Source organism: Eubalaena glacialis, chromosome 6 (genome assembly GCF_028564815.1).
Source record: "Eubalaena glacialis isolate mEubGla1 chromosome 6, mEubGla1.1.hap2.+ XY, whole genome shotgun sequence".
NCBI lineage: Eukaryota > Metazoa > Chordata > Mammalia > Artiodactyla > Balaenidae > Eubalaena > Eubalaena glacialis.
Genome location: NC_083721.1, coordinates 141,121,051 through 141,147,332, shown reverse-complemented (window position 1 = coordinate 141,147,332; position 26,282 = coordinate 141,121,051). Strand labels below are relative to the sequence as shown.

General features: G+C 36.8%; 1 protein-coding gene across 5 annotated transcripts in view; it reads right to left on the bottom strand.

Moving 5' to 3' along the window:
• Positions 1-26,282, bottom strand: part of PIK3R4 (phosphoinositide-3-kinase regulatory subunit 4) — a 74,334-nt gene that overhangs the window by 27,260 nt on the left and 20,792 nt on the right. For 3 of the 5 annotated variants that reach the window (XM_061194686.1, XM_061194688.1, XM_061194685.1), the window contains exons 7-13: positions 24,832-25,005; positions 16,451-16,596; positions 14,302-14,505; positions 7,387-7,588; positions 5,460-5,647; positions 4,473-4,683; positions 1,999-2,164 (exon numbers count right to left, since the gene is read on the bottom strand). In XM_061194686.1, the coding sequence (XP_061050669.1) occupies positions 1,999-2,164; positions 4,473-4,683; positions 5,460-5,647; positions 7,387-7,588; positions 14,302-14,505; positions 16,451-16,596; positions 24,832-25,005 (1,291 nt within the window). The remainder of the gene's footprint in view (positions 1-1,998; positions 2,165-4,472; positions 4,684-5,459; positions 5,648-7,386; positions 7,589-14,301; positions 14,506-16,450; positions 16,597-24,831; positions 25,006-26,282) is intronic. The other 2 variants (XM_061194687.1, XM_061194689.1) reach the window with 2 other exon arrangements.

The following is a 26,282-nucleotide window of genomic DNA, read 5'->3' as shown; positions in this document are numbered from 1 at the left end:
ATGACACTGGGATACAGAAGGCATGGCTCTGTGATAAAGATCATTTGGAATTAACAAGAGAGGTTTCTGCAAAGTTAAGTTTACTCAAGTCAATTAAACTCACCCTAATAAAAGCAATAATGAATGCAACTAATGATGATAGTAACAAAGAACCATTTGGAAAATAATTATCAGAAGAGGTTTTTAAAATATTAATCAAAATGCTAACAATGGTGGGGGAAAATCAAAAGAATGGTTGTAGGCAGGGAGGAGGCAGGGATTTTATGCAAAGGAACACGAGGGTTCATCCTGGTTACGCCTGTATCTTGAGTGTGGTTTAAGTTGCACAGGTGTGTGTATTTGCTGGAACTCATGGAACGTTTAAGATCTGTGTACTTCACAGCATGTGAATTTTATACCAAAAAAGAAAAGGAGAAATATAAACAAATATTAACAATATGCATGCTGAAGTTTTTAGGGGAAGTCTCCTCATGTCTGCAACTCACTTTGAAACACATTTTTAAAAGATGAATTGATAGGAAGATGGATAATTATATGACATAGCAAATATAGTAAAATTATTATTTAGAATCTTGCAGCAAGCATATGCTTGTTCACTGCAAAACTCAACTTTACTTGAGGTTTGAAAATTTTGTAATAAAATATGGACAAAAAATTGTTACATGGAGCCAGGATTCTTTTACTGGTTTTCGATTTATGTTCTTACTAATGCAATGCCAAGACAGAATGAACATGAAAAAGAATTAAGCATGTTGTAAAAATATAGAGCTCTTTTTAAAAAATAAACACAAAAAATCATATCAGGTTGGTAAGGGGTAAACTTTTGAATTATTTTAGTTTATCATAGATATTTTGTTGTTTGACCATTTTGTGGTTAACTCTGGTCAATGAACTGATAAGGAGAAAAGCACCAAAGGTTCCCCACATCTTTTCATGTACATAAGATTCAATTTTGATTTCTAGTAGCTTTCTTTTCAGACCCAGACCAAACTAGGCACAGAACAAATATGAATATCAAGTAGGGAGATAACTATAAAGTTGTACAAACCTAAAATAATTCTTATAATCCCACTTATCATAATCACATCATGCATATTTGAAGAGTCTTAAAGATTTCAATAATTACCTCTCTCTTGACTACTCCAGTGGGTCATGTTACAATATGTGTTGTCCTTACACAGCTGGCCACTCCATCATTTTCCAACTTCTCCCATGCTCATACACCCTCTAACCTATTCAGCAAATCTTGATGGCTCCACCATCAAAACATACCCAGAATCTGATCATTTCCCACTACTTCCCCCTCTCGCTCAATTACAGAAAAAGCCTCCTAATACCTCTGCCCTACACCTCTTCAGTCTATTCTCAACAAAAGAGCCAGAGTAATTCTGTGGAAGTTTAATTCAGATCATGTCTCTCCACCGCTCGGGACCGTCCAAAGGCTCCCATCTCACTCAGAGTCAAAGTCCAAGTCCTTCACAATAGCCTGCAAGGCCCTGTATAATTCGAGCCCTCTGACCCTCTTTCCCGCTCACACAGACCTTTCTGCTCTTCCTCAAACATGCCAAACATCTTTCTGCCTCAGAACCTCTGAAGCCCTTGTGTCTGCTGCCTACAATGCTCTTCCCCAAGACATCCATATGGCATTTTCTCTCACCTTTGTCAGGTCTCTCCTTAAATGACATCTTCTCTGTGAGGCAGCAGATGAGTTCTTTAAACTCTACTCTACCCCACCTACTGCATTCTCTCCCTTTTTTGCTATATTTTTCTCCATAATATATTTTACCATCTAATACACTATATGTTTTACTTATTTACACTGTTTATTGTCTGTCACCTCCCACTAGAAGGAAAGCTCCACAGAACATGTATTTGTGTCCATTTATCATTACTGTATCACTGGTACCTAAAATAGCACCTGTCACGGAATGAGCACTCAATAAATACTTGCGGACTGAATGGATGGATGGTTGGACTCTCCGCCTATGCATAGGTTACCTGGTGGTGGTAGTCTTCCCCTCCATCTTCTGACTGTTCCAGATTTTCACTGTGCCATCATTTGAACATGTGGCAAAAAGTGAATGTTCGTCAGAGACTCTAATGCGATTCACAGCAGATTTGTGTTCATGAAGATGTGCAACTAGTAGCCCCTTAGGCCGCCACCCTAAGGAAAAGCAAAGGAGTGTGTCTTAAGTTGCAGTTTACAAACACAATCTTTCCTTCACCCCCAGCTACAAACACCAACAGCCAACAGGAGAACAATCGTAAGAACTAAACAAAGGGTCCCAACAGCTAGCCAATTCAGAGTGGCCTACTGGACTATGACAGATACAATCGCCCATGGAGAAAGACACCCATGTTCACATAGCCTTAGAAAGACTGCACTGGGCCCTTCTCCAGAGTCTGAGAAGGCACAATAGTCACCTGCTACCTGGGAAAACCCTGACTACTTGCTTAATAGCAAGAGGTAATGACTACCCTGACCTAGAGAAATCAGGCACTAGGGAGGCAGCCCAGTCCTGAAAGCCTCGAAGACCCACCACACCTTCATGTGTGACCTTGGGGTACTTATTTAAACTCTGTGAGCTTCAATTTACTCAAACGTAAAATGAGGGGGAAATTACTTAACCCAAAGGATGACTGTATTGGTAAATGAGATATAAAGAGTCTAATACTGTCCCAGGGCCACAGTAAACACCCAAATGTTGATTTATTTCTTCTCTACCTGCAATCATTTATTCTGTGATATCAACAGGTTGGTATAAACAGTACTATAAATTATAGCCTCAGAATGCCCAAGGATTTTCTAGTACTTTCTTTATGACATCTACACACTTCTGTTTATGTATATTCTTTTTGTGTATAATTAATTTCCTCTAATAAATTATAAATTCCCTGAGGCCAGAGAACTGACTATGCCTTATCCATTCTGAATCATTCACAATACCTAGCATAGGTCTTTGCATATAACAATCTTCAATGTTTGATGAATAAACTTTTATATTAGGCATAACATTTAATAATATTTAATATTAATCAATTTTAAAATAAAACAAAACAGAAGGCTATGCTGAAGATTATACTGTTATTGGGAGCAGCACTGTGCCTAATTAAGTAATAATAAAGTCATTTTAAAATCAACTTATTTCTTTTACTAAGAAACAAAAATGAAACCAAGACCACTGCCAAACCTGGCATACTCAACGATAGAAAAATGTTTCCCCTTGGATCTCTAGCTCAAATGTGTGGAAAGAACAGCTGAATGCAATTTCTAAGGAGGATATGCTGGATTTGAGAATAATCAAAAACACTTTGCCATGAAGTCTAGATAATCTAGCAGGCTAGGTTGAACATTTCCCCCTAGAGAAAATCAATTTCACACAACCACTCAAGTGTGGAAAGAAAAAATCAGAAGTCCAACAGTCACTGCACACTTCCTGAACCACAAAATCTGACACCTTTTCTGGGATTACTGAATAAAATGTATAGCTCCACTTTAAAATGCCATTTATAAAGACAGATTCTATTGTAAAATAGTGTGTGGTCAACTTTTTTTGTTTTTAAAGCAGGGCTGGTAAATCATATTGAACTATATTACAGAAACAAACATTCCAGGATATTTATTTTCATAAAAAAAACTTAAGTGACTAAAGATGCCACTTACCACTTAATAATATTTCTAAAATCTTTAAATCATTGCTCTCCACCAGAATTTTCCCTGAGTTCACAATGGAAGCCCATGGGAATTCACATGATTTTTCAGTCTCTACACATAAGCACACTACACATTTCTTCTCAGTTTTCAAGCTACATTTTTATTATTAAAATCTATACAGAAACTCATTAAAAATGTTTTTAAAAATCTGCCAATCCAATATCAAAGACTAGCTCCACCACATAACACTAGGCATGTCTGTTAACACAGTGAGCTACAATTTTCATCTGAAATATCTCTAAGTTTCTTCTAAATCTTCTCAGATTACAGAATTGCTTTCCCCAAAATCTTAATGTTGATGATTGCTGAGTGATGGTTATAGGTGATTTTGTTTTCTTTCTAAAGCACCCATTATTTTCTAAATGTTTTTACCTTTTAGTTTAAATAAAATTAATAGTTATTAAACCCTTCAGAAATAAAAAGCCAGAGTTTACTCTAAGAAGCCTGACATTCAGTGAGAAAGTGGCATGACACTAAGCAGGTAGGTAAAACCTAGTACTCTAAATGGGGAACATGGACCACAGACAGGACAAAACAGTAGGTTACTGGCCTAAAAGGCACTGCCACAGCTAGGAAGATCCAAATTTCACAAATAATGACTTGGGATTTCTCACTTATTGGTTCTTCCTGTGGGCTTTCAAAGTGACAGTTTTGTTCCCACTTCCTTTGCCTGGTAACTGATTATCAGTTTCTTCCACCAGATTCCAGGCTCTGGCACCTGGGCTGGAATACAACTACCTCTCAATGGCACATTTACCAGGTGGTGGCGGTTTACTCTCCCACTCAGCATTTTCCATCATCTGCTTAGCTATCCTCTCGGCATTACACTGCTCCCGTTTCTGTTGTATGAGTTGCTGAAGCTCAGTTTTACACGTTGTGATCCGAATCTGGTAGGTGGACGGTAAAATTGTACTACTTAAAACCTGTATTGTTGGTTTTCTATTTTGGACATTTGTCGCTTCTGGAACCTGCAAAACAAAAAGAATATACGTATTTGTGTCACAAGCAAAGTGTATTTGATGAGAAAAATGTACCCATGTTCTCTCTATTCATTACACCAGCCTTCTGTCCTTATTAATGTACCAATTTTTAAATCCATTTAAATACAATGACATTTTTTTTCAATGAAAGCCTAGTTTAAATGCAGTTTAACCACAAGTTCCAGGGCTCTATATTTTTAAAAAATTATCAGTGTAGCAATAACATTAAACAAAAATCCTCATTAATTTAACTGAAGAGAATTTTAATTTATCAGTTGGTTCAATTCATATTTTTCAATTAAAATATAATTGGCTAGGGAAGAGTTACCTCAAATTACAAACTTACTTCAAATATATCAAAATCATGACGACATTTCTCACACAGAGCAAACTTGGGACTTTTCTTCCCAGAAGTATTTTTGCTACTTTACAGATATAATTGTTATATTAGAAGAAGAATAAGAAGATTTTAAAGGTTCACTGCAGCCTAATTAGAATCACAGCTCATAATGACATCTTCAACCCACAGTTTCAGACCACTTTATTGGTGAGTACTCTAAAACGAGACCTTTTTGGTGCTTTCAATACTAGACTGCCCCTTAGCTATAAAGTTAAAGATAAACCTCTCTTAGAAAGAAACATATCCTCCCTAAAGGACAAGTCACTGTATTGATTTTTCCAGTACAGTACACAGCCTTTAAACATCCAAAACAGTAGAACGGGATCCAAAGACAAAAGGCGCTCTACTGCCTGGATGATGATACCTGTGGAGAAGTCGACAAAGGGACACAAATGCCAGCAGAGGACTCGGAACGAGGCGGCTTCCCAGCCTGAATCACCTCCTGGTCACTCCCTTTAGGTAGGGCCTGTGGGATGCTTGGTGGTTCCAGTGACCCAAACATGCTTTTCCACTCTTCATTTACATTTGAGTCTTGTTTTACATGTTTTCTAGCTATGAAAAAAGATTCAGAATAATCTACAACAAATATGTGCTTTTATTGCTCTTTGTGGGGGGAGGGGGACAGCAATGGACTTCATGTGCTATTTGTTCTTTATGACGGCCAATTTATTTATATTTACATATAAACTTGTTAGCTCTCATTTCATCTCTGGGGCAGATGGACAGATGCACTCTTTCAACAGCGTTAATAATTAGACCTAATTGCTTCCTAGTTTCCCAAGGCTAGCTCAATTTCAAGTAACCACTTTATCTGAAGAACCAACAACAAAAACAACTTTTTCAAATGTCACTGACCACACTGCTAAATATGACCTCTCTATATCCAGTATCAGTTACATGGGGGGAAGAAAAGAATAAAAAGTTAATTGCAATACGGTCACCTCCTGACTACAGATAGATGAGAAACGTTTTTTTCAAAAACTTTGATTATAAAAAGTACACTAAGTAACAAAGTTTTGGCATTCCAATATGTAACATGAATTGCTCCCATAACTTTGTAAACCCCATAAACTATAAAGTTGAATGATATATTACTATATTATTTTGCAAAAATTAAATAATACATACTGTTTCACAACTTGCTTTTTCTCCTACTTAACTAAATACAGCTGAACATTTAACCATTATCCTATTAATGGACATTTCAATTATTTCCTTTTTCACTGAGAACATTCTTATACATATTTCTTCACATGTCTGTCAGCGTTTCTATGAGAAATTTCCAATAGTGAGTCAAATAGTAAAAAAAAGAATATGTTCAATTTATAATCTCACCAACAGTGAGTGAAAATGCCCATTTCCTGCCCCCTTGCTAACACAGGCATCATTAGTCTTTGCTAATCACCCAGGCAGAGAATGGCATCTCATTTCTATTTGCATTCATTTAATTGTTGACCTTTCAAACATGTGTATTTCTATTCTATCACTTGTATGTTCAAATCCTTCCTTATTTTTCTTTCGGATGCTTGCAGTTTTTCTTATTAACCTGTACGAATACTTTACATTTTATGGCTGCAAACCATTAATAATTAAGTTGCAAATACTTTATTCCAAGTTCAGCAGTTAGAAGGTTTTTTTAAATGTAATTCGTCAGCTGCCCTCAAAATCTGATACTGGAATAGAGGGATCTTAAAAGGCATGTGCTTGGAAGTGAGTGTATCTCCAAAAAGGGTTAAAGGAAGAATGCGTGAGATCTTAAAACCCTCACACAATCAGAGTCAATGTCACTGTCACAAGAGCCCACAGTTTTAAATCTCAAGACTTCAAATGGTATAGGTGACTCTAGTCTCTCCTTTGCAAGACTATTCTTTTCAATTCACTGGGCGTTACCTACTAGCAGCAAGCTAGGAAACTTTACCTCATTTCATATAGACTATTGGCCTTTCGCTGGTGTTTAAAGGACTAAAAAACAGAATTTCACCTTCAATCATATACTTCCACAGAAGCAAGAGGAGGGCTTTGGAGTCAGGCTTTGGTTTGAATTCTGACTCTGACACATACAGACCTGTGACTTTGGAAGGTTACTTTATTTCTTAACTGTTAGTCCACTTCTCCACTTTTCCTCCCCCAAATCTTCCTGCTATGTAATGGAGTCACTCACTCACTATATTTGAAAGTTCTATATCTGGGAAATGTGACTTTTTATAGTTTTACTACTAATCAGCTAAAACTAGCCTTATGAAATAACTAATAATAACAAGCTAAACATACACACACATAAATGTACTAACCTCGCTTGTCATCTGGTTCCTGTTTGGTTTTAACAAGATCAACTTGTCTCCCAGTTATGCCTAAGGCTGCCAAGTCAATTACACCTTTCTGACTACTATCATGGAGATGGCTCTGGTCCACTATATTGGCCTTTGCTTTGTTAGATTTCATCATGAAGTCTTTCAGTGCCAAGAGTTTGTCTTCCTCTTCCTCCGTCATTCCCTAAAACCAAATGAAACCATATGTCCTAGGGTGTTTTTTTGCAAGTAATAACAGGCCTCAAAATGACTAACAGCTGAAGGGTCAAACCACTCAGTTTAAAAGTTCAGAGTCAGAATGGTAAAATGAAGCAAGCAAAGGCAAGAGAAACAGAAATTTATCAATAAAGAACAACATCTCATAACTCTGATCTCCCAGAACACTCTCCCTCTACTGTGGCATCTTCCACCTTGTATCATGATTTATATCTTAACGTTCTTTCTAAAAGGCAACATTCAAATATAATTCATCTTCGAAATCTCCAAAGAACTTAATATAGTGCCTGGTACCTAGCAGATCTTTAATATATAACTTTGAATAAACAAACATTTAGTATCTAAACAAAAATTCTGGAAATATAATATGAAGCAAAAGAAAGTGTATGTACTTCAACTTGGTCCCTAGATGCGTTGAGAATACGCAGTGGGACACTGTTGTGAAGGCACTCTGATATATAAAGCATTCTGCACACCTCAGGGACTGACAGGCAAATGTAAGCAACACACCCACCAGCATTCCAGGGTAACAGGATGACTGGAGTCGGGCTACCTCGGTTCAAATTCCAGCCCCATTACTTACAATCTGTATGACCATGGGCAAGCTACCCACTTTCTCTGGACCTCTATTTATCTATAAAATGAGGATAATTACTGGCACCCATCTCATAAGGTTATTATCAAATTTTAATAAGTTAATCCACCCAAGACACTTCAAATTGTCTGACAGCTAAAGAATACTAATTAATTTAAATAATGAATTCAATGTGCAACTTAAATATTCTGGTACATGGAACAGTTCTGCATTTTCTTAACTTTCCAACCATCCACAGACTCCTCTAGAATGTTTTTATTATGCAAACGAAAAAAAATAAAATGACAATTCCCTAAGGCCTCGATCTAAAATCCCTCTAAAACTGGAGTTTAAGGTAATAGTCACAATCTGCTGGCACAAGAGGACACAAACTCTAGAAAGTCAGAAAGCTAAGAAATTCCTTGTTTCTTAAAATAACATTAAAGTAGTGATATAATAATTATAAGGGATCCTTGACTGAATATTTTCCAATATTAACCTGAAATTCATTTATTTACACTACTCCTAAAATTTGCCTAGACAATCTTACAGCTGTGGTAAGAGTTCTACTCTTTTTTTAGTCTATGTTTCAGCTCACAAGGAGGCTCTGCTTTAGTCCACACAAGGGAAGGCCATCATAAGGCCATAATGAAGGCTGAAGTGGAGAGATATCCCAACCATGGAGGAGCTCTGAACATATTTTGCAGAGCAAAAGCAGCCAGACACAAAAGTCACATATCGTACGATCCCATTTATGTGAAATATCCAAAACAGGCAAATTCATAGAAACACAAAGTAGATTTACTGGTTGCCAGGGGGAGAAGCAAATGCGGAAATGACAACTAACTGGAATGGGGTTTCTTTTTAGGCTGATGAAAATGCTCTGGAATTAGACAGTGGTGATGGTTTCACAACTTTGTGAATACACTAAAAACCACTGAATTGTACACTTTAAAAGAGTGAATTTTATTGTGTGTGAATTATATCTCAATAAAAAGTGTTAGAAGTGCACCATCAAAAAAAGAAAAAACCCTGACAAGGACAATTACACGAAAGGAAAACTGAAGGAAAAGTCATTCATGAGTCTAAATAAAAAAATATTTTAAAAAAAATAAGTATCAGCAAATGAAATCCAGACTGCATAAAAACATTTTGCATAATATTTATATTACTTTATACTATTTAAATTGAGTTTATATTTATTATTTTTATGTATTTTACAATAAAAATGTATTTATATATAAATATAATATGCTAAAGTTGTGATTAGTCCAAAAATCTAGGTTAAAAGGTTGATATGACATAGGAAAATCAGTATAGTTAACCACATTAACAGAACATAAAAGAAAAACCATGCAATGATCTCAATAGATAAAGAAAAGACATTTGATAAAATTTAACATTCTTCCATAATAATCCTCTTAGCAAGCCAGAAATAGAAGAGAATTTCCTTAATCTAATAAAAAGATTGTACCAAAAAAACTATTAACAAACATCACACTAAATAGTATAACGTTGAGAGTTTTCCCACTGAGATGAGAAACAAGACAAGAATGCCCACTATCACAAATTCCATTTACACTACACTGAAGATCCTCCTCATTTAAATAAGGCAAGGAAAACAAAAGGATTCACACAGGGGAAAAATGAATAATATTGTTTCTACTATTCACACATGGTAGGACTGTGAATGTACAAACTCAAAAGAAGCACATAAGCAAGTTATTAGAATTGCTAAGTCAGACAAGGTTGCTGGATACAAGATCAGTAAACAAATTTTTTTCTATATACCAGCTGCAAAAACAATTTTTTAATATACCAATTATAATAGCATTAAAAGTCAAATACCCAAAATATTTATAATAAAAGATGCATAAAGCTCTACAAAGTAAACCATAAAACATCATTGCGATAAATTAAAGATCTAATTAAATGAAGACACGTACCATGTTCATGGACTGGAGGACTCACTGTCAAGATCTGATTCTCTCCTATAGGTTCCAATGCAATCTCAATCAACATACCAAAAAATTTTTTTTATTAAAGTGACAAGATGAAATATTTGGAAAATGTATACGGAAATGCAAAGGACAAAGGACAGCCAAGACAATCTTGAAAAAGCAAAACAAGCTGGGAGATTCTGCTCTAACCGGAGGTCAAGCCCAGCAAACTGCAATACTAGTGTGAGTCCATTAACATGCCCTCAGACTTCTGCTTCCAGCCATGATGTATAACAGGGACAAGACTTACCCTCCCATTTTAAACAACTTTAAAACCAGAGAAAAAAATATGAAACAACACTTTCAGACACTGGAAAACAGGAAGCACATGGCTGTGATTCCCCAAGATAAAGGTGAGTCCTATGACTGTCCCAGCTTACTCTGTGAAGAGTTTCCAGGCCATGGAACTCAAATAGGGTTCAATAAAGCCACGTTCAAGAGACAAATCAGAGTTCCAGGAAGCCAAAAGGCTAAATGTGTGGGGCAGAGACCTGGAGAAGAGGGATCCGGCACAGAGCAAGAGCTATGGTCAGGGCTCCTCCAGTCTTCCACTGAGTGATGAACTACATGTGTGTGAACAGAATCACCTGGGACCAGGGAAAGGCAACCAGAAAGCAGTAAGCCAAACAATCCCAGAGCTCACACAGGGCTGGGGATCACTCATGTTCCTACCAGCCAGAGGTGAGAGACCTTACCAGACAGAGCATCATGTCCTCACAAGTCTTTAGGAGTCAAGCTAACTAAATTGGCCACTGGCCCAAGGTTGCTCTGGATCTGCCCTAACAAAGCTCAATAACAAGGCTTAACAGGATCAAACCAATTCCAAGTAACTTTAACTGTAGAACAAATCCAACACTATACAGCCATCCCCAGGACCCCCATGGTTAACAAAATACACAGATGCTCAAGTCCCTTATATAAAATGGCAGCGTAGTATTTGCATGGAACCTACACACATACTCCTGTATACTTTAAATCATCTCTAGATAACTTATAATACCTAAAACAATGTAAATGCTACGTAAATAGTTACCAGCATGAGGCAAATTCAAGTTTTGCTTTTTGGAACTTTCTGGAGTTTTGTTTTTTTTTTTTTAATATTTTCGATCCACAGTTGGTTGAATTCATGGATGTGGAACACATGGATACAGAGGGCCAACTGTATAAAGGGATTCAGCACCCAACAGCATAAAAGTCACAATCAACAGAGAATGAAAAATGGATGGCCAGGAGTCAGAGGTTAGAGGAAAAGTTAATTTTATTATACATACATTTTATTATATTTACATTTTATTATGTATCTTCTTATATACCTTTTCAATTTTACACCTTGTGTCTATACTACCCAGTCAAAAAAGATTTTAATTAAAAATATTTAAAAGTTTAAAATGTCAAGTATTTGTCATTTTTTAAAGTAAGGAGTGAAATCATTTTGTACTCTGTATTAGTGTCTGATTAAATAAATAAGAAAAAAAAAAACAGGGAGCTCTCATAGATGAGATCAATCTAAAACAGCCCTGCCATTTGTCATCTCCAGATGGTAAGTCCTATTGAAAATCTGGAGTATAGGCAGATTCCAACTCCCACATGTTCCAAAAGTGTTCTTTAAGTCTATTATCTGGTGCTCTGAACATACCACAGAAACAATGCTAGGCTGCTCTGGAAAGGCCTATTTTACTCACACTGTATCTCAAGCGTCCTCAAGTGGTCCTACACAAAAGAGCACCGCAGAACCCCAAGTAAAAAACAATTCTGCAGGAGGTTTCAGAATTCCCACTTGCGGAGGCTAAAAACATGTCTCTTCCCTCTGTATCCCTGACTTCAGGAAAAGGACTCAATTCCTACCTCCAAAGCGCCCCCTGGCTCCAAGCCTCTTCTAGTAATCCCAAGAAACTCCGTAGTGCAGGGACCAAAAAGAAGGAAAGGCAGAGAAAGGGCTCGCAAAGGGCTGGAAGAGATGAGCCGCCCAAGGACTTCTTCCTAAGTCCACATAAAACTCAAGCAAGCCTTTCAGCTTTAGTTCCCTGTCCTCTGTTTATTTTGAGAGGCAAGATGGCACAGTGGGGGGGCGTGTGGAGTAAAGACAGGTTTAGGTTCCAATGTTAGCTTTGAAACTTACTGAACCGTGTGCACACAGGAAGTTAACTACACTCACTGAGCCTCAGTGTTCTAATCTAATAAAATGGTGCTAACTATTGTTCAAGCTCATTTCAAGGACAGTCACACAATATAGAAGGTATAGACTCAAACAAGAAGGTATGTCCTCAAACAACGGAAGCCAGTGTTGTGCTATTACTTCTGAGGACCTCAGAGACTCTGGCCTGCTGTTCCTTCCACCAGCAGCAACTACACCTTGATAAAGAGTATTCCTGCCCCTGAGGAGTCTCCTAAGATTATTATTCACAGAAACAACATAAAACAGGGGATTCCATATTCCCCTTTTCCACTCATACAAATGAGAGATGAATGAATACATCAAGCACTGACACGTAGAGGAATACAAGTCAGTGGGTTTAGTGATTTCATCATGGCACCAGTGATGGGGGTTGGCACCGAGGGAGCAGCAATGGTGGGAGGGTTTGGGAGAAGAGCAGCAGGAAGCAGGAAGTAGAAAGACTATAGAAATTGCCCCTTCCCTCTCCCTCCTTTTACCCATGGCAGTGGAAAACTGACACCCGCGGCAAGGTGAAAAGCAAGTATTAGGAATTACAGTGGCTCCCTGAAGTAACTAATGACTTACAAAGAAGAGAAAACTTCAGTATAGAAGCTTTCAACTTAATATACAGGATTTGCAGGAGAGAGAGAAATACAAAGAATCGCACCATCCAAGCTCAAAGAAACATCTAAATCGGGGTGGTTTTTACTGCATGCTGAAATCTTGTTAAGGATTACTTACTCAGGAGAAACAACTGAAAAATGTGATTCAATACCCAATTTTCCATAAACTGGAAAATACATCTAATGTACAAGCCAATGTTAAAAGAAAACTCAAAGAAAAAGCTCTCTGGCAATTCAAGTCACATCAAAGGGAAGTCCTCTGAAATATAGGAAATAGAACCACTGGCCTAGAAGGGACACTCAGAGGCAGCTCTAGTTTCCAGATAAACTTAGACCTAAAAGAACCAAGATGGTTATTGACCAGCCTCCCAAAGAAGCCTATTCCAACATTCAATCACCCAAACCAATGTCTGGGCATCAAACAGCACTGTACATTCAGTGACAAGTACAATACATGAAAGGATTTACAGCCCAAAGCTGACCAATTCTCTCTCTGCAGCGGAAGTATTTTCTCATCTTCTTTTCTCTTAAACAAGACAATGACTGATACTCATTCTCTTAACCAAGACGTCCTGCAAACTTAAAGACAGTCAGGTGTCCCTCAGTGTTCACTTTAAGGCTCATAGAACATTTATTCAGAAACCATAGCCTTTATTTCTAACCAGTTTCACTCCTACCTTGTCTTCTCCAGGATCCACACATCCCTCCTAACACAGGATGCTGAATCTAGATTTAATATTTCTAAAGAGGACTTACTAATGCCAAGCATAATAAAAAGATTACTTCCTAGTTCTAACGGGATTTGTTAAAAGGATCCAAATTCACAGACTTTTAAGATATAGCAGTAAACTGCTGGTTTATTCAATCTAAGACGCATTATAAATCCCAGTTATTTTAGCTGTTTGCACGTAGTGAAGACTCTCTAAATTTGAATTGAAATAAATCAGGATTTTTCTGCATTGCATCTGTGTTTTGTAATATTCCTTCTAAGTGAATTTCATTATATTTTTGATGAAATATGAAATGCAATCAAGGATATTACTTAAATCTAAGGTTATACCTACCCTTTCCCTCATTTACATAGCCAGTAATCACAAAAAAACTTACTAGGTCTCCCATGATTCCTTATTTAGCTCAACCCAATGCCTTATCATCATCATAATATGTCTTAGATACCAAAGCAAATGCATATTTGCCAGATTTATTTACTCATTTGTTATGATACAACTTAATCAAATTATTTTTAAATATTTTTAAGACTGACATGGATACCTCAATGTTTTTATAAAATTTGCATTTAAATGTAAGATTTCAGAAAGGTGATACAACCTGTGAGAGCAATTTCTTCAGAAGCTGTGCTATGGCAGGGTCCTCAGGTGGAGGGCAGTCAGGAAGAGACCCATTTCGTTTCTTCTGACGCATGTGAAGATGTCTGAACAAGCTAGTAATATCTTTAGACCTCAAAGCATAATCAAATATAGAACGACTTACTGGCTCTTTTAAAACACTGAGTAGAACAAGTTTTCTTTCAATCTATATTAGAAAAATAAAAAGAATCAGCCAAAGATACAACATAGAGTACATCTGTTTTCAAATTCAATAAATACATAACCTGTGTAAAGTTAACATAGATATTCATTTTCTAAGAAAATGGGAGATACCAATATCTGCAATTTTTGCTTAGAAGAAAAAAGAATACCAGTGACCTTTAGAGAGCTACGGTATTTCTTCATTCATTGTTAGCATCTGAGTACACATCTGTGTCTATCATACTTGAATACTACTAATAAATACTCAGACTAGGAAAGTTTAGATCCCAAGTTTTCTAGATCCCAAAATGTCAGATGACTTCCTAGATCTAAAAAGTACCTGCAGTTCACAGGTCAAGTAGCCAAAAGTACTGATCCAGAGAAGATGCTCAACAGCCACCCTTCAGTCATCAGGTTTTCCCAATAGCTTCAACCACTTCTAAAAAACATTACTCTCTCCACAGAGTTCATAAAATCCCTCCTTTTTTAATCCCCAAGAATACTCTCCTCGCCAACGCACTTATAATAAAAAGGATGAGCATTACTAAACAGTAACCAAGAGGACTTTCTTAGATATATTTAACTACCTGGTAAGTTGGCCAGTAGAAACCAGCATAAAAAGGTATCTTTTGTCTAATCCAAACTGCAGAAACGTAAAAATTATGAAGCATATAGATAATCAGTCTCTCAACTCCTGAGCCTGGCCTTTCAAAATATAAAACAATGATAAAAGCAAAAAGTAATAATAATAATAATTTCTGAGAAAACAAAGAGAATGGTGATTTCTAACAAACCACTTATATATCAGATTTTAGTAAGCCACAACTAAAAGTTATTATAAACACATGCAATTTTCAATCCCAGAAACACTTTCTCTTTCTTTCATTATGAGCTTAAGAGCCAAACTTCTAAATACAATAAGTAGTCAAAGTAGTAGGAATCTCTAGACCTGATTTCCAAGGAAGCCTTATTAATAAACTTCAAAAAGGGGAGACATATTTTCTAGCAATATTATCCATCTTTCACGGATATATAAATTTTTCTTGGGATAAAAATTTTAAAATCTACAAACTCTATGAAATAGAGAATGATGATTTCCCAAATTGGATTAATCTATTATGAAAAATAAGGACTGAAGGCAGTCAAAGCCACTTGTTTGCAGAGGATATCCAAGGCCATTTTCTCCAACCACAGGGAAGGCGCACTGGGGCTTATACAAGTAAGAGAAAGCTAGAGAGGAATGGGAATTTGCAAAAGAAAAATAGAGTCTTAGTAAAAAAAAAAATAGGACATTTTAGGATGTTTTAACAGCCAGAATCATCTCTTAACAGTCCATTCAATTTAAATATCTATTTTGATAGTTGGCTGTCCAGCAAAATGAAGGGTATAAACACTGACAAACTGGTAAATAACTGCCTTGTACAAACCAAAGACCCAAAGTTTATCATCAAGTGCTACACTGCTTGGTAAGCGGGGGGAGGGAAGGAGCAAGAGGGGTGGGGTAGTCATTAGATTTTAAAAAAAAAAAAAAAAGCAGAACCAGTTAGTGCTCCAAAAACAAACTTTTGAAAAAGCCTTTTTCAAATTTATTATAAATGTGGACTTGGACTGAAATCAGTTATACTTTTATAACAAAAGCAGGTCCATTAATATACGTTTCTGCTATATTTCACTTAATAGCAGATGCTTTACAACACCGCACAAAAGGAAAAAGGATGAACTACTGAGTGCTGTGTTACGTACAACATGATGTACACGTAAGTCTCTTGAACTTCTCTCACCTTCCAAAGTGTTTGTTCCATTAACATTAACTAGCTTGAAAGGAATGTGAAAATGCTGAGGCCCAATTTAAATCTTTAAAATTTTAAATAAAAATAGGACTCTCTAAACCTTTCTTTAAAGGGGCACAGTTTGGAGGGAAGATTGATTCCAAGTTGGAACATGCATACCTGTATTATTGGTTGAGTAATATATGGGTCAAGGTAAGGCATCAGTTTGCAGTAGACATCAGCTGTGCTTATTTGGTGAGCTACCACTGTGATAAATCCCACAGCACCATAGCGTATCCACAGATTGGGATGACACAGAAAGGGGGCTAAGAGGGAAAAAAAGGGATGGATTAAACGATGTTCATAAACAGTCTCACACTATCAAGATAAACAAATTTTCACCTTATAACACAATTGATAAAGAGATTATACCAAATGTTACTATCAGGTTGCCTTCATATACTCAATAATCCTGGGACTTAAACTGAACCAAGTGAACATACTGCTATTATAATATTTCCTACCATAAATATCAGCAATACCAGAGAAGAGTAAAAATAGCTACCTCTTTTCTTGGGATTTAAATTGTTATATTTTTAGTCAGGGCTGAAGATCAGTGGGCATATACTCATTTACAAGACTGGGTTAAAAACTATTGGAGAGAGACATAAAAAGTCCCAACAGTATATAGCAAACTATTACTCCCCCACCCAATATCTCCACAAAGTCCAAGGACATACCATTTACCGCATAAAGGACAAAGAAACTGAGTTGTTTCTCCTCAAAGCCACAGCTTAAAGTAAGGGAATGATTTCACCTGACTGACATTCTTTTTAATGCAAAGATTTGATGACATCAAATACAGTACTCATAAATTCATTCACTAGGCGTTATGAATGGAAACTAAAAGCCAGAAAACATATGATGCCCATTCTTAAAGAGTTTAAGATATAAGAAAATTAAATGAATATTTTTTCACACCTTTTATTTTAACTATTTTCTGTACTACACCTAAAGTCAATGATTCAACTAACTGAAGATTTAGAATAAAATTCAAACATCCAAACTAACCTGATTTAGAATAAAATTCAAACTTCTAAAAGCAAAAAAAAAGTATTTGTTCTGAGGATGTAAAAGCATCAGCATTTAGAGAATACCAATTTCATAAGAAATTCAGGCTAATAGAGAAGTAAGAATATTATCACAGTGATGTCAACATCATGGTGGAGTGAGATGCTCCCTTTGTCTCCCCTTTAATCTACAACCAGTAAAACATCCACAACTCAACAAAGGTGCCTCTGCCCAACACACCAGATGCAGGAGAATTCCACTTATCTGTACATCTAGAGGTGGGTAAACTGGAACAAACAGAGGAGGTAGAACCAGGAGAACAGCACAGGTGGTGACTGAGTCCTGGACCTCTGACCATGGCAGCTGAGCCTGCAGCCCCAGAGAACATGGTAGCAGCAGGGGAGGTGGTACACACGACTCTGCCCTTCCCCCACAGCAGCAGCCACAGGTAACTGGGCAGCAACAGCAGTGGGGCCTGGGACCCCATCCCTCCAGCCACAGAGGGACCCACAACTCTGGCCCCCCACACCTCCACCCACAGCAGCAAAGTCCTCGAACCTTACAACACCAGACACAGCAGAGATGCCCAGGCAATCCCAGCTCCACCCCATCCTCCCCCTCATCCTGTGACAGCGGAGCCTGGGACTCAGAGGATCCTGGACGTGGCAGGAGAGCTCACTATCCTGGTGCCCCAGGCAATGACACCAGCAACACTGGCAGCAGCAAGGCACCAACAACACCAGAGGCACAAGAAGCAATAATGAGGTCACAGGGTGACACCTCTAACAGAGGCAGTGGAGGGTGGAAACTGTAGACTCTCAAATATAACCAGAGGCAGCTCAGGTAAAAGAAATTAAAAACCTGTGCTGTCGGGGCACTTACTGGAAAACAAAGAGAAAGACCTCTAACTTCCAACCTGCTGAATCATTAGAATCAAGTAGAAAGGTTTTTACTACTTCAAAGGCACAGGAAGAGGAACAACTCATCAAGCACCATGAAGAACCACAGTAACATTGTACCACCAAAAAGGAAATGAAAATTCTCCAGAAACTAAAGTCAAAGAATACTGAGATTTGACAGAGAATTCCAAATAGCTGTCACGAAGAAACTCAACGAGCTACAAGAAAACTCACAGAGACAGTTCAATGAGCTCAGGAATAAAACTAATACACAGAAGGTACACTTTACCAAAGAGACTAAAACTCAAAAAAAGAACCAAACAGAAATCTGAAGCTGAAGAACTCAATAAACGAGTTGGAGAATGCAATTAGAAAGCACTGGAAATGGAGCAGACCACATGGAAGAGAGAATTAGTGAGCTCGAAGATAGAAAACTAGAAATCTAAAAGTAGAAGAAGAAAGAGAAATAAGATATTTAAAAACAGGAAATTCTACAAGAGCTATAAGACTCCTTTAGGAAGGACAACATTAGGCTAATAGGTATCCCAGGAGAAGAGAAGGAGAAGGAAACAGAGTTTATTTAAAGAAATAATAGCTGAGAACTTCCCAAGCCTGGGGAAGGAACCAGATATACAAGTCCATGAAGCTAAGAGAACACCTAATTACCTCAATGCAAAAAGACCTTCTCCAAAACATATTATACTAAAATTGTCAAAAATCAATGACAAAGAAAGAATTTTAAAGGTAACCGACAAAGGAACCCCACTCAGGCTACCAGCAGATTTCTCAGCAGAAACTCTACAGGCAGGAGGGAATGGAATGACATTCTCAAAACACTGAAAGATAAAAACTGTCACCCAAGAGTACTCTAGCCAGCAAAGTTATCATTCACATATGAAGGAGAAATAAAGACTTTCCCAGACAAACAAAAGCTGAGGGAGTTCATCAACACTAGACCTGCCATCTACCAGAAACAAAAAGGCAGAAGTACACAGAACTTTGAGTAAGGTGATAAATAGACAGACTCAGAAAATAGCAACTCTTTATGAGAACAGGTTTTTAAACACTTTATTATAGCATAATAAAGGAGGTTAAAGGGGGAAGGAAAGCAGAAAAAATAACTGTAGCTACTTCAATTTGGTAACAAACTCACAACATAAAAAGGGATCATTTGAGACAACAAAAAGACAAAGAGGGAAGCGGAAAAGGACAGAACCCACAGAGGTAAATTAAGATGCCATCAGTAGAAAAAGGATTATTTTACCTATGCAATGTTTTATACAAACCTCATGGTAACCACAAAACGTAAATCCAGAGCAGAGACAGGAAACATTAAAAAAATGAGGAAACTGAGAAAAAAAATCACAGAAAACCACCAAACCAAAATGGCAAACAGAAACACAAGGAAAAAGAAACAATGAAGATATAGAGCAACCAGAAAACAAAAGATTAAATGGCAGTACTAAGTCCTCATCTATCAATAATCACCCTAAATTTAAATTGATTGACTTCACCAATCAAAAGACACAGAGTGGCCAGATGGATTAAAAACAAGACCCAACTATATGCTGCCTCCAGGAGACTCACCTCAGCTCTGCAGAAAGACACAGGATCAAAGTGAAGGGATGGAAGATGACACTCCAAATTACAGCCTAAAGAGAGGGAATGTAGCCAAACTCATATCAAGTAAAATAGACTTCAAGCCAAAAAAAGGTAACAAAAGACAAAGATGGACAGTATATAATGATAAACAGGGCAATTCATTGAAAAGATATAACAGTGATTAATATACATATATACACCTAACATAGGAGCACCAAAGTATACAAAACAATTATTAACAGACCTAAAGGGAGAAACTGACAGCAACAAAGTAACAGTAAGGGCTTTAACACCCCACTTACATAAATGGGTAAATCATCATCCAGACAGAAATAAACCCACACATGTGGACAACAAAAGAGCACAGAACATACAATGGAGAAAGGACAGTCTCTTAAATGGTATTGGGAAAACTGGACAACTACATGCAAAAAAGTGAAACTAGACCACTATCTCTCACCATACACAAAAATTAACTCAAAATGGATTAAAGACCTGAAAGCACACAACCACTAAAAGAAAATATAAGCAGCATGCTCTCTGACATCAGTCTTAGCAAAAATCTTTCTAGCTATGTCTCCTTGGGCAAGAGAAACAAAAGCAAAAATAAATAAATGGGACTACACCAAACTAAAAAGCTTCTGCACAGCAAAAGGAACCATCAACAAAACAAACAGACAACCTACTGAGTGGGAGAAGATATATGTAAGTCATATATCTGATGAGGGGTTAATGTCCAATATATATAAAGAACTCATACAACTCAACAACAAATAAACAAACAACCTAAACAAAAAATGGGCAGAGGAGCTGAACAAACATCTTTCCAAAGAAGACATACAGTTGGCTGGCAGACACATGAAAAGATGTTCACCATCACTAATTATAAGGGAAATGCAAATCAAAACTACAATGAGCCATCACATCACATCCGTCAGAATGGCTACTATCAAAAAGATGAGAAATAGTAAGTGTTGGAAAGGATGTGTAGAAAAGGAAACCTCATATACTGTGGGAATGTAAATTGGTACAGCCATTATGGAAAACAGAGTGGAAATTCCTCAAAACATTTAGAACTACCATAAGATCCAGCTATTTTGGGGTATTTATCCAAAGAATAAGAAAATACTAATTCAAAAAGATATATGCACCCCTATGTTCATCACAGCTTTATTTACAATAGCCAAGATATAGGAGCAACCTAAGTGCCCATCAATGGATGAAGAAGATGTGGTATAAATATGCAATGGAATATTACTCAGCCATTAAAAAAAGGTGAAATCTTGCCATTTGCAACAACGTGGATGGACCCTGAGTGTATTATGCTAAGTTAAATATGTCAGACTGAGAAAGAAAAATACCATATGATTTCACTCATATGTGGAATATAAAAAACAAACAAACAAAAAAAGTAAAATAAATGAACTAAACCAAACAAAAGCAAGCATATAGATACAGAGGACAGAGTAATAGTTACCAGACGGGGAGGGGCAGGGAGGAGGGCAAAATGCGTAAAGGGGATCAACTGAATGATGATGGACAGAAACTAAATTTTTGGTGGTAAGCACACTGTAGTGTGTACAGAAGTAGAAATATAATGTTGTACACATGAAACTTAAATGATGTTATAAACCAATGTTACCTCAATAAAAAGTAAATTTAAAAAATCAATGATAAAAAAAATACTATTTCATGCTAATATTACTTATATAAATAGGGGACGAGAAGAAAATTGTTCAAGATATCTGTCTCCAAAGTTCTCCCATTTCCAATTCTTGTAACTACACATGGAGGTGATTTTGATTATTTCATAAACACCCTGCAGCCTCTGAGACGGCCAACAAGGGAGGGCTGGTAGTTTCCCTCTGACAACAGAGAAAATGAGGACCGGAAAAACATTGAAAAACCTCCAAAAAATAAATAAACTCAAGATGACCTGGCAGAGCTAGGCACTAGATGAGGCTGAATTAGTGGTCCCAATTCTTTGTGTTATCTCTGTTATACAGTCACTTGCCTGGTGCTCATGGTGTACAAAGGGTACTTCTCTGTCCCTCCCTCTTGTCTCAGTCACAGTACCTGCTCTAGTCAATGGAATGTCAACAGATGTAACACAAACAGAGGCTTGAAATGTGCGGCATAGCTAGGCTTCTGCCATCACCCAGAACATAACCTGGGTGGTTGCTGCCCCTCCAACCTGGGCCCCAGAATGAGACAGATAAACCACAATCACCACAGGCGTCTGGGAGATGCAAGGCCTAAAGAAGAGCCGCCCACCGAGCTCGCAGATGCATGCTGAGAACTTGACCGAAGGATTTACTGGGATTTTGTGGTTGATTGTTATACAGCATTATTATATCAGTCAGTAGCTGATACAAAGAACCTCCAAGACTCCAAATACAAGAAACCAGAATCAAGGATTTCCTATAAAACATCCAATACATTTCCAATTATCTGGGGACAAGCAGACGGAAAGGTGAGTTTTCATAATGTCTAAGTGGGAAGAGTATAGTTTTTAATCATGATAATCACCACCACCACCATAATTCCCATTAAGAATCACTACAACAGGCTAACCACGCATAAAGACAGAACAGAGAGATGCATACAGTTTATCACTTGTTTTAAGTAAGTAGGTGTTTCTAAGTTATTAAAAACTTTCTTCTTTTAATAGTTCAAAATGCCAACAAATGACTATGCTTGATTTTTCTCAGCAAGGGTTTTTTTTCTCCCCATAGCTGGTACCAAATTCAGTTCCAGTTCTAAGGGAGAATCACACCCAAAAAGTTGTACCACATTGGGTTTATTCTATACCTAAAGATATTAATTTATTTTGATACTAAACTTAAGATACATGAGGACCCCATATGTTCATCCTATGACCAATGACTAAAACCCATAGGACTCAGAAAAATTTCTGCAAAATTTGACAGGAGGGGTAAAAAACTATCTTTTATGATAATTTTTGCTTAAAAATTGATGGACATCCATTTTGCAGATAAATAAAATGCTAATTATATGCCATATTAAATCTCAAAAATAATTTCCAAATAATTAGGCAACAGAAGGAATGTATTATGTGAAATTAGAATATACAAGTACATATTTATATACAAAGGATTTTCATTAGAATGAAGAAGATCAAAGTCGAAAGCAAGAAAAACTCGACCCTTAGGAGGTAATGCCACTTTCACAGGAGAAAAAAAGAAAACACTGATGTGAGAATTCACACAATGAGAATGAGCAGGAAAATATTCCAGGCAGCAAGATATGTGTGTTAAGATGATACATTTTCTCTTTAATATTATTATGAAAAGGGGTGCTTTCTACGTCTGCCTTACACTACACAGGATCAGAAATTCAAAAAACATTCTAACATCTTTTATTATATTAATAATTTTTGTTTCCCAAGCTATTAGCTCTTTTAAAAATTAGGAAGAAAACAGAGATGACTCCCTCAAGGTTTAGCACTCTGCAGCTTACACAAAAAATCAAAAGCATTTCAGTGTAATAGAGATTTTTATCATGATTATGTTGCCAATACTCAAAACTTTTCTATTAAATTTGTCATAATTTTTAACATAATCATCAAAAAAATTCAAACCAAATTAGTGTTACAAACTAAAAGAATGATTATAGATATTAGAGTGCAAAATAAGAAACCTACATATACTCAGATTTCCACAAAATTTTTTCTTTTAAAAAGCTACATTCGGGCTTCCCTGGTGGTGCAGTGGTTAGGAATCCGCCTGCCAATGCAGGGGACACGGGTTCGTGCCCCGGTCCGGGAAGATCCCACATGCCGCGGAGCGGCTAGGCCCGTGAGCCACAACTACTGAGCCTGCGCGACTGGAGCCTGTGCTCCGCAACGGGAGAGGCCGCGACAGTGAGAGGCCCGCGCACCGCGATGAAGAGCGGCCCCCGCTCGCCGCAACTGGAGAAAGCCCTTGCACGAAAACGAAGACCCAACACAGCCAAAAATAATAAATAATAAAAAATAAATAAATAAATAACAGTGTGTGTGTATCTATAAGGGGTTAATTGTACAAAGTTCTAGACTTAAAAAAAAAAAAGCTATTCATGCCTAAAAACTTCCAGACATTTTATACCTCCCTACTATCTAACCATCTAATTTCAACTATCAAAATAAAAACTCTTGTCTTTTTTCTCTGAGGATTGCCTCAAGAAAAACCTATTAACCAAATCTAACTAATTTTGGCTTTCTATAAATTTTCTTGGCAAAGCATTCAGCAGCAATAAAGTATTTTATCTAAAAAGGCAATTTCCTAAGATTTCATGTCTTCTCAGTACAAAGCCAACTTGCAATCTTATCAATACACTGTTTACTTTCTTAAAATGAAGTGTTAAGAAGACTAAGAGCTTCTAATATTTTTAATTTTACAATGTGTCACATGTACCTGTTTGCTCTTATTCTGAATTTTAAGTTGATGGACCTAGATAACTGTTATAAAGGTCAAGGAATTAATTCCTTTCATTGGTTAATAAAATTACTAACAGTAGTAACGTCAATACTATGAATGCTTAACTGGTGATCAGTGCAATGACAGAAGTCACAGACAATCCTCCACATCCAGTTTCAACTTGATTAATGGTCAAGTGTCCAAAAACATAAGCTGGCTCTTCAGAGCAGTTAAAGACTTAATCCACATTGTGTTTAAAAAAAAAAAAAAAAATCTTCATTTTTCAAGGATCATCAAGACGTAACTACAGATTAAAACAAAGGTGTATTTCCCAACGTGGGCCAGAGGGCCAGTGCTCCTGTGTGTGTGCCTATGTGTCACTCACATACATACAAGCATGCAGGCATAAGCATGCACATGGGTGTGCACACAAAGACACACACACAACAGGGACAATGAAGCTGAAAATCCCACTCTAGATTGCCTAGAAACTTTACAATGCCCTATCAGTTGTTATTTCTCTTACCACTCCCTAATTTTCCCATCCTAATTTTGAGAAACAAAAACTTACCAATATCACTGGCAAATTCATATACATGGGGTTTTTGCAGCAGCCCTAACTGGCACATACAGGTAAGGGCATTAAGAGCTTTCACAATAACAAATTCCTCAGCATCACTAAGACCTTGTTGCAGCAGGGGTTTGAGAATTGAGGAGCTTTGCCAGCCAACATAGGCAGCAACACCTGAAAAAGAGAAGCAACGTTACATGATTGTTTTATACCTGAAAGTACAAATGCCATTAAGTAAAACAATAAAATTAATCAAAAGTCAAATATATTGAGCAACAATCCAGGCAGGGACACTGCATTTCCTACCCAGCATAATAGATGAAAAAGACCCACACCAATGCAAATCTTCAAGAAATTCTGTGACACCAAGGGAAAAAAAGATCCTATGAGCTTACAGAAAGAAAAATACAGATTCCCTAAAAAGGAAGTAGAATCAGACTGGCATCAGATGATCTTCAGCAGCAATGTAGGCTAGAACACAACAGGGCAAGACCTTCAAGGTTATGTAAGAAATTTTATACCCAAACTGTCAATAAAATAAGAAAACAAAAATAAGTCATTTTGAGACATGCCAGGACTATATGTGTTTACCTCCCATGCAAATATTTCTAAGAAAGTTCTTAGGGATGTACTCCAGAAAAATAAAGAAAATGTAGAATGTACAAAATGGTAGATATAACCCAGGAATTCAATGGGGAAAAAAGGATAATAGCTAGTAAAGATCTAGAAATTAATCAGCCCAAATTAGAACTAAAAGTCAATAAACTTCGAAAATGTTATCAAGAAGAAAAATGGAACAGACTACAAGCAATAGATAAAACTGGTAAGAAAGAAGCTAGATAATATAAAGTGAGGAAGGTATAGTACTTTTCTCTCTAAAAGGAAAACAAAAAACTCTGAAACTCCATGACAAACAAAAAAATTGTTCAAGAAAGTCATAGTGTAAAAATGAAATAAATTAAAATGTGCATTTAGTAGTTTGCAGAGGATAGAAAAAAGAATCCACTGACCTTGATGCTATAAACATTCTCATCAAGTGATAAAGGAGTTATGGCATTAGAATTGTGGTGAAGCAGTTATAAATATAGTGCACTACTTGGCTCTAAAGTCAATAAAAGTTACACATTCTTAATCATGTAAATTGTTTTGAATTTTCAGTATCAGTCTATACAAGCACAAAAGACTTTATTACAATTACATAACAGAATATAAATATTATCAACTATGAAAATGCAATTGTTTAGTTGAACTGTCAATTAACAATTAGTTGAATTATCAACCAACAAAAGAATTAGAATGGAAGAAAAACGAAAAGAAGGAAGGGAGGAAGGGAGGAAGGCAGGCACTAAATTCCTTGTAGTCCAAGTCAGAAGTAGACCAATAAGAAACAGGCTGAATTATTTAAAGTTATAAAAACAACAAACTAAAGATCTACATCTCAAAACAGAGAG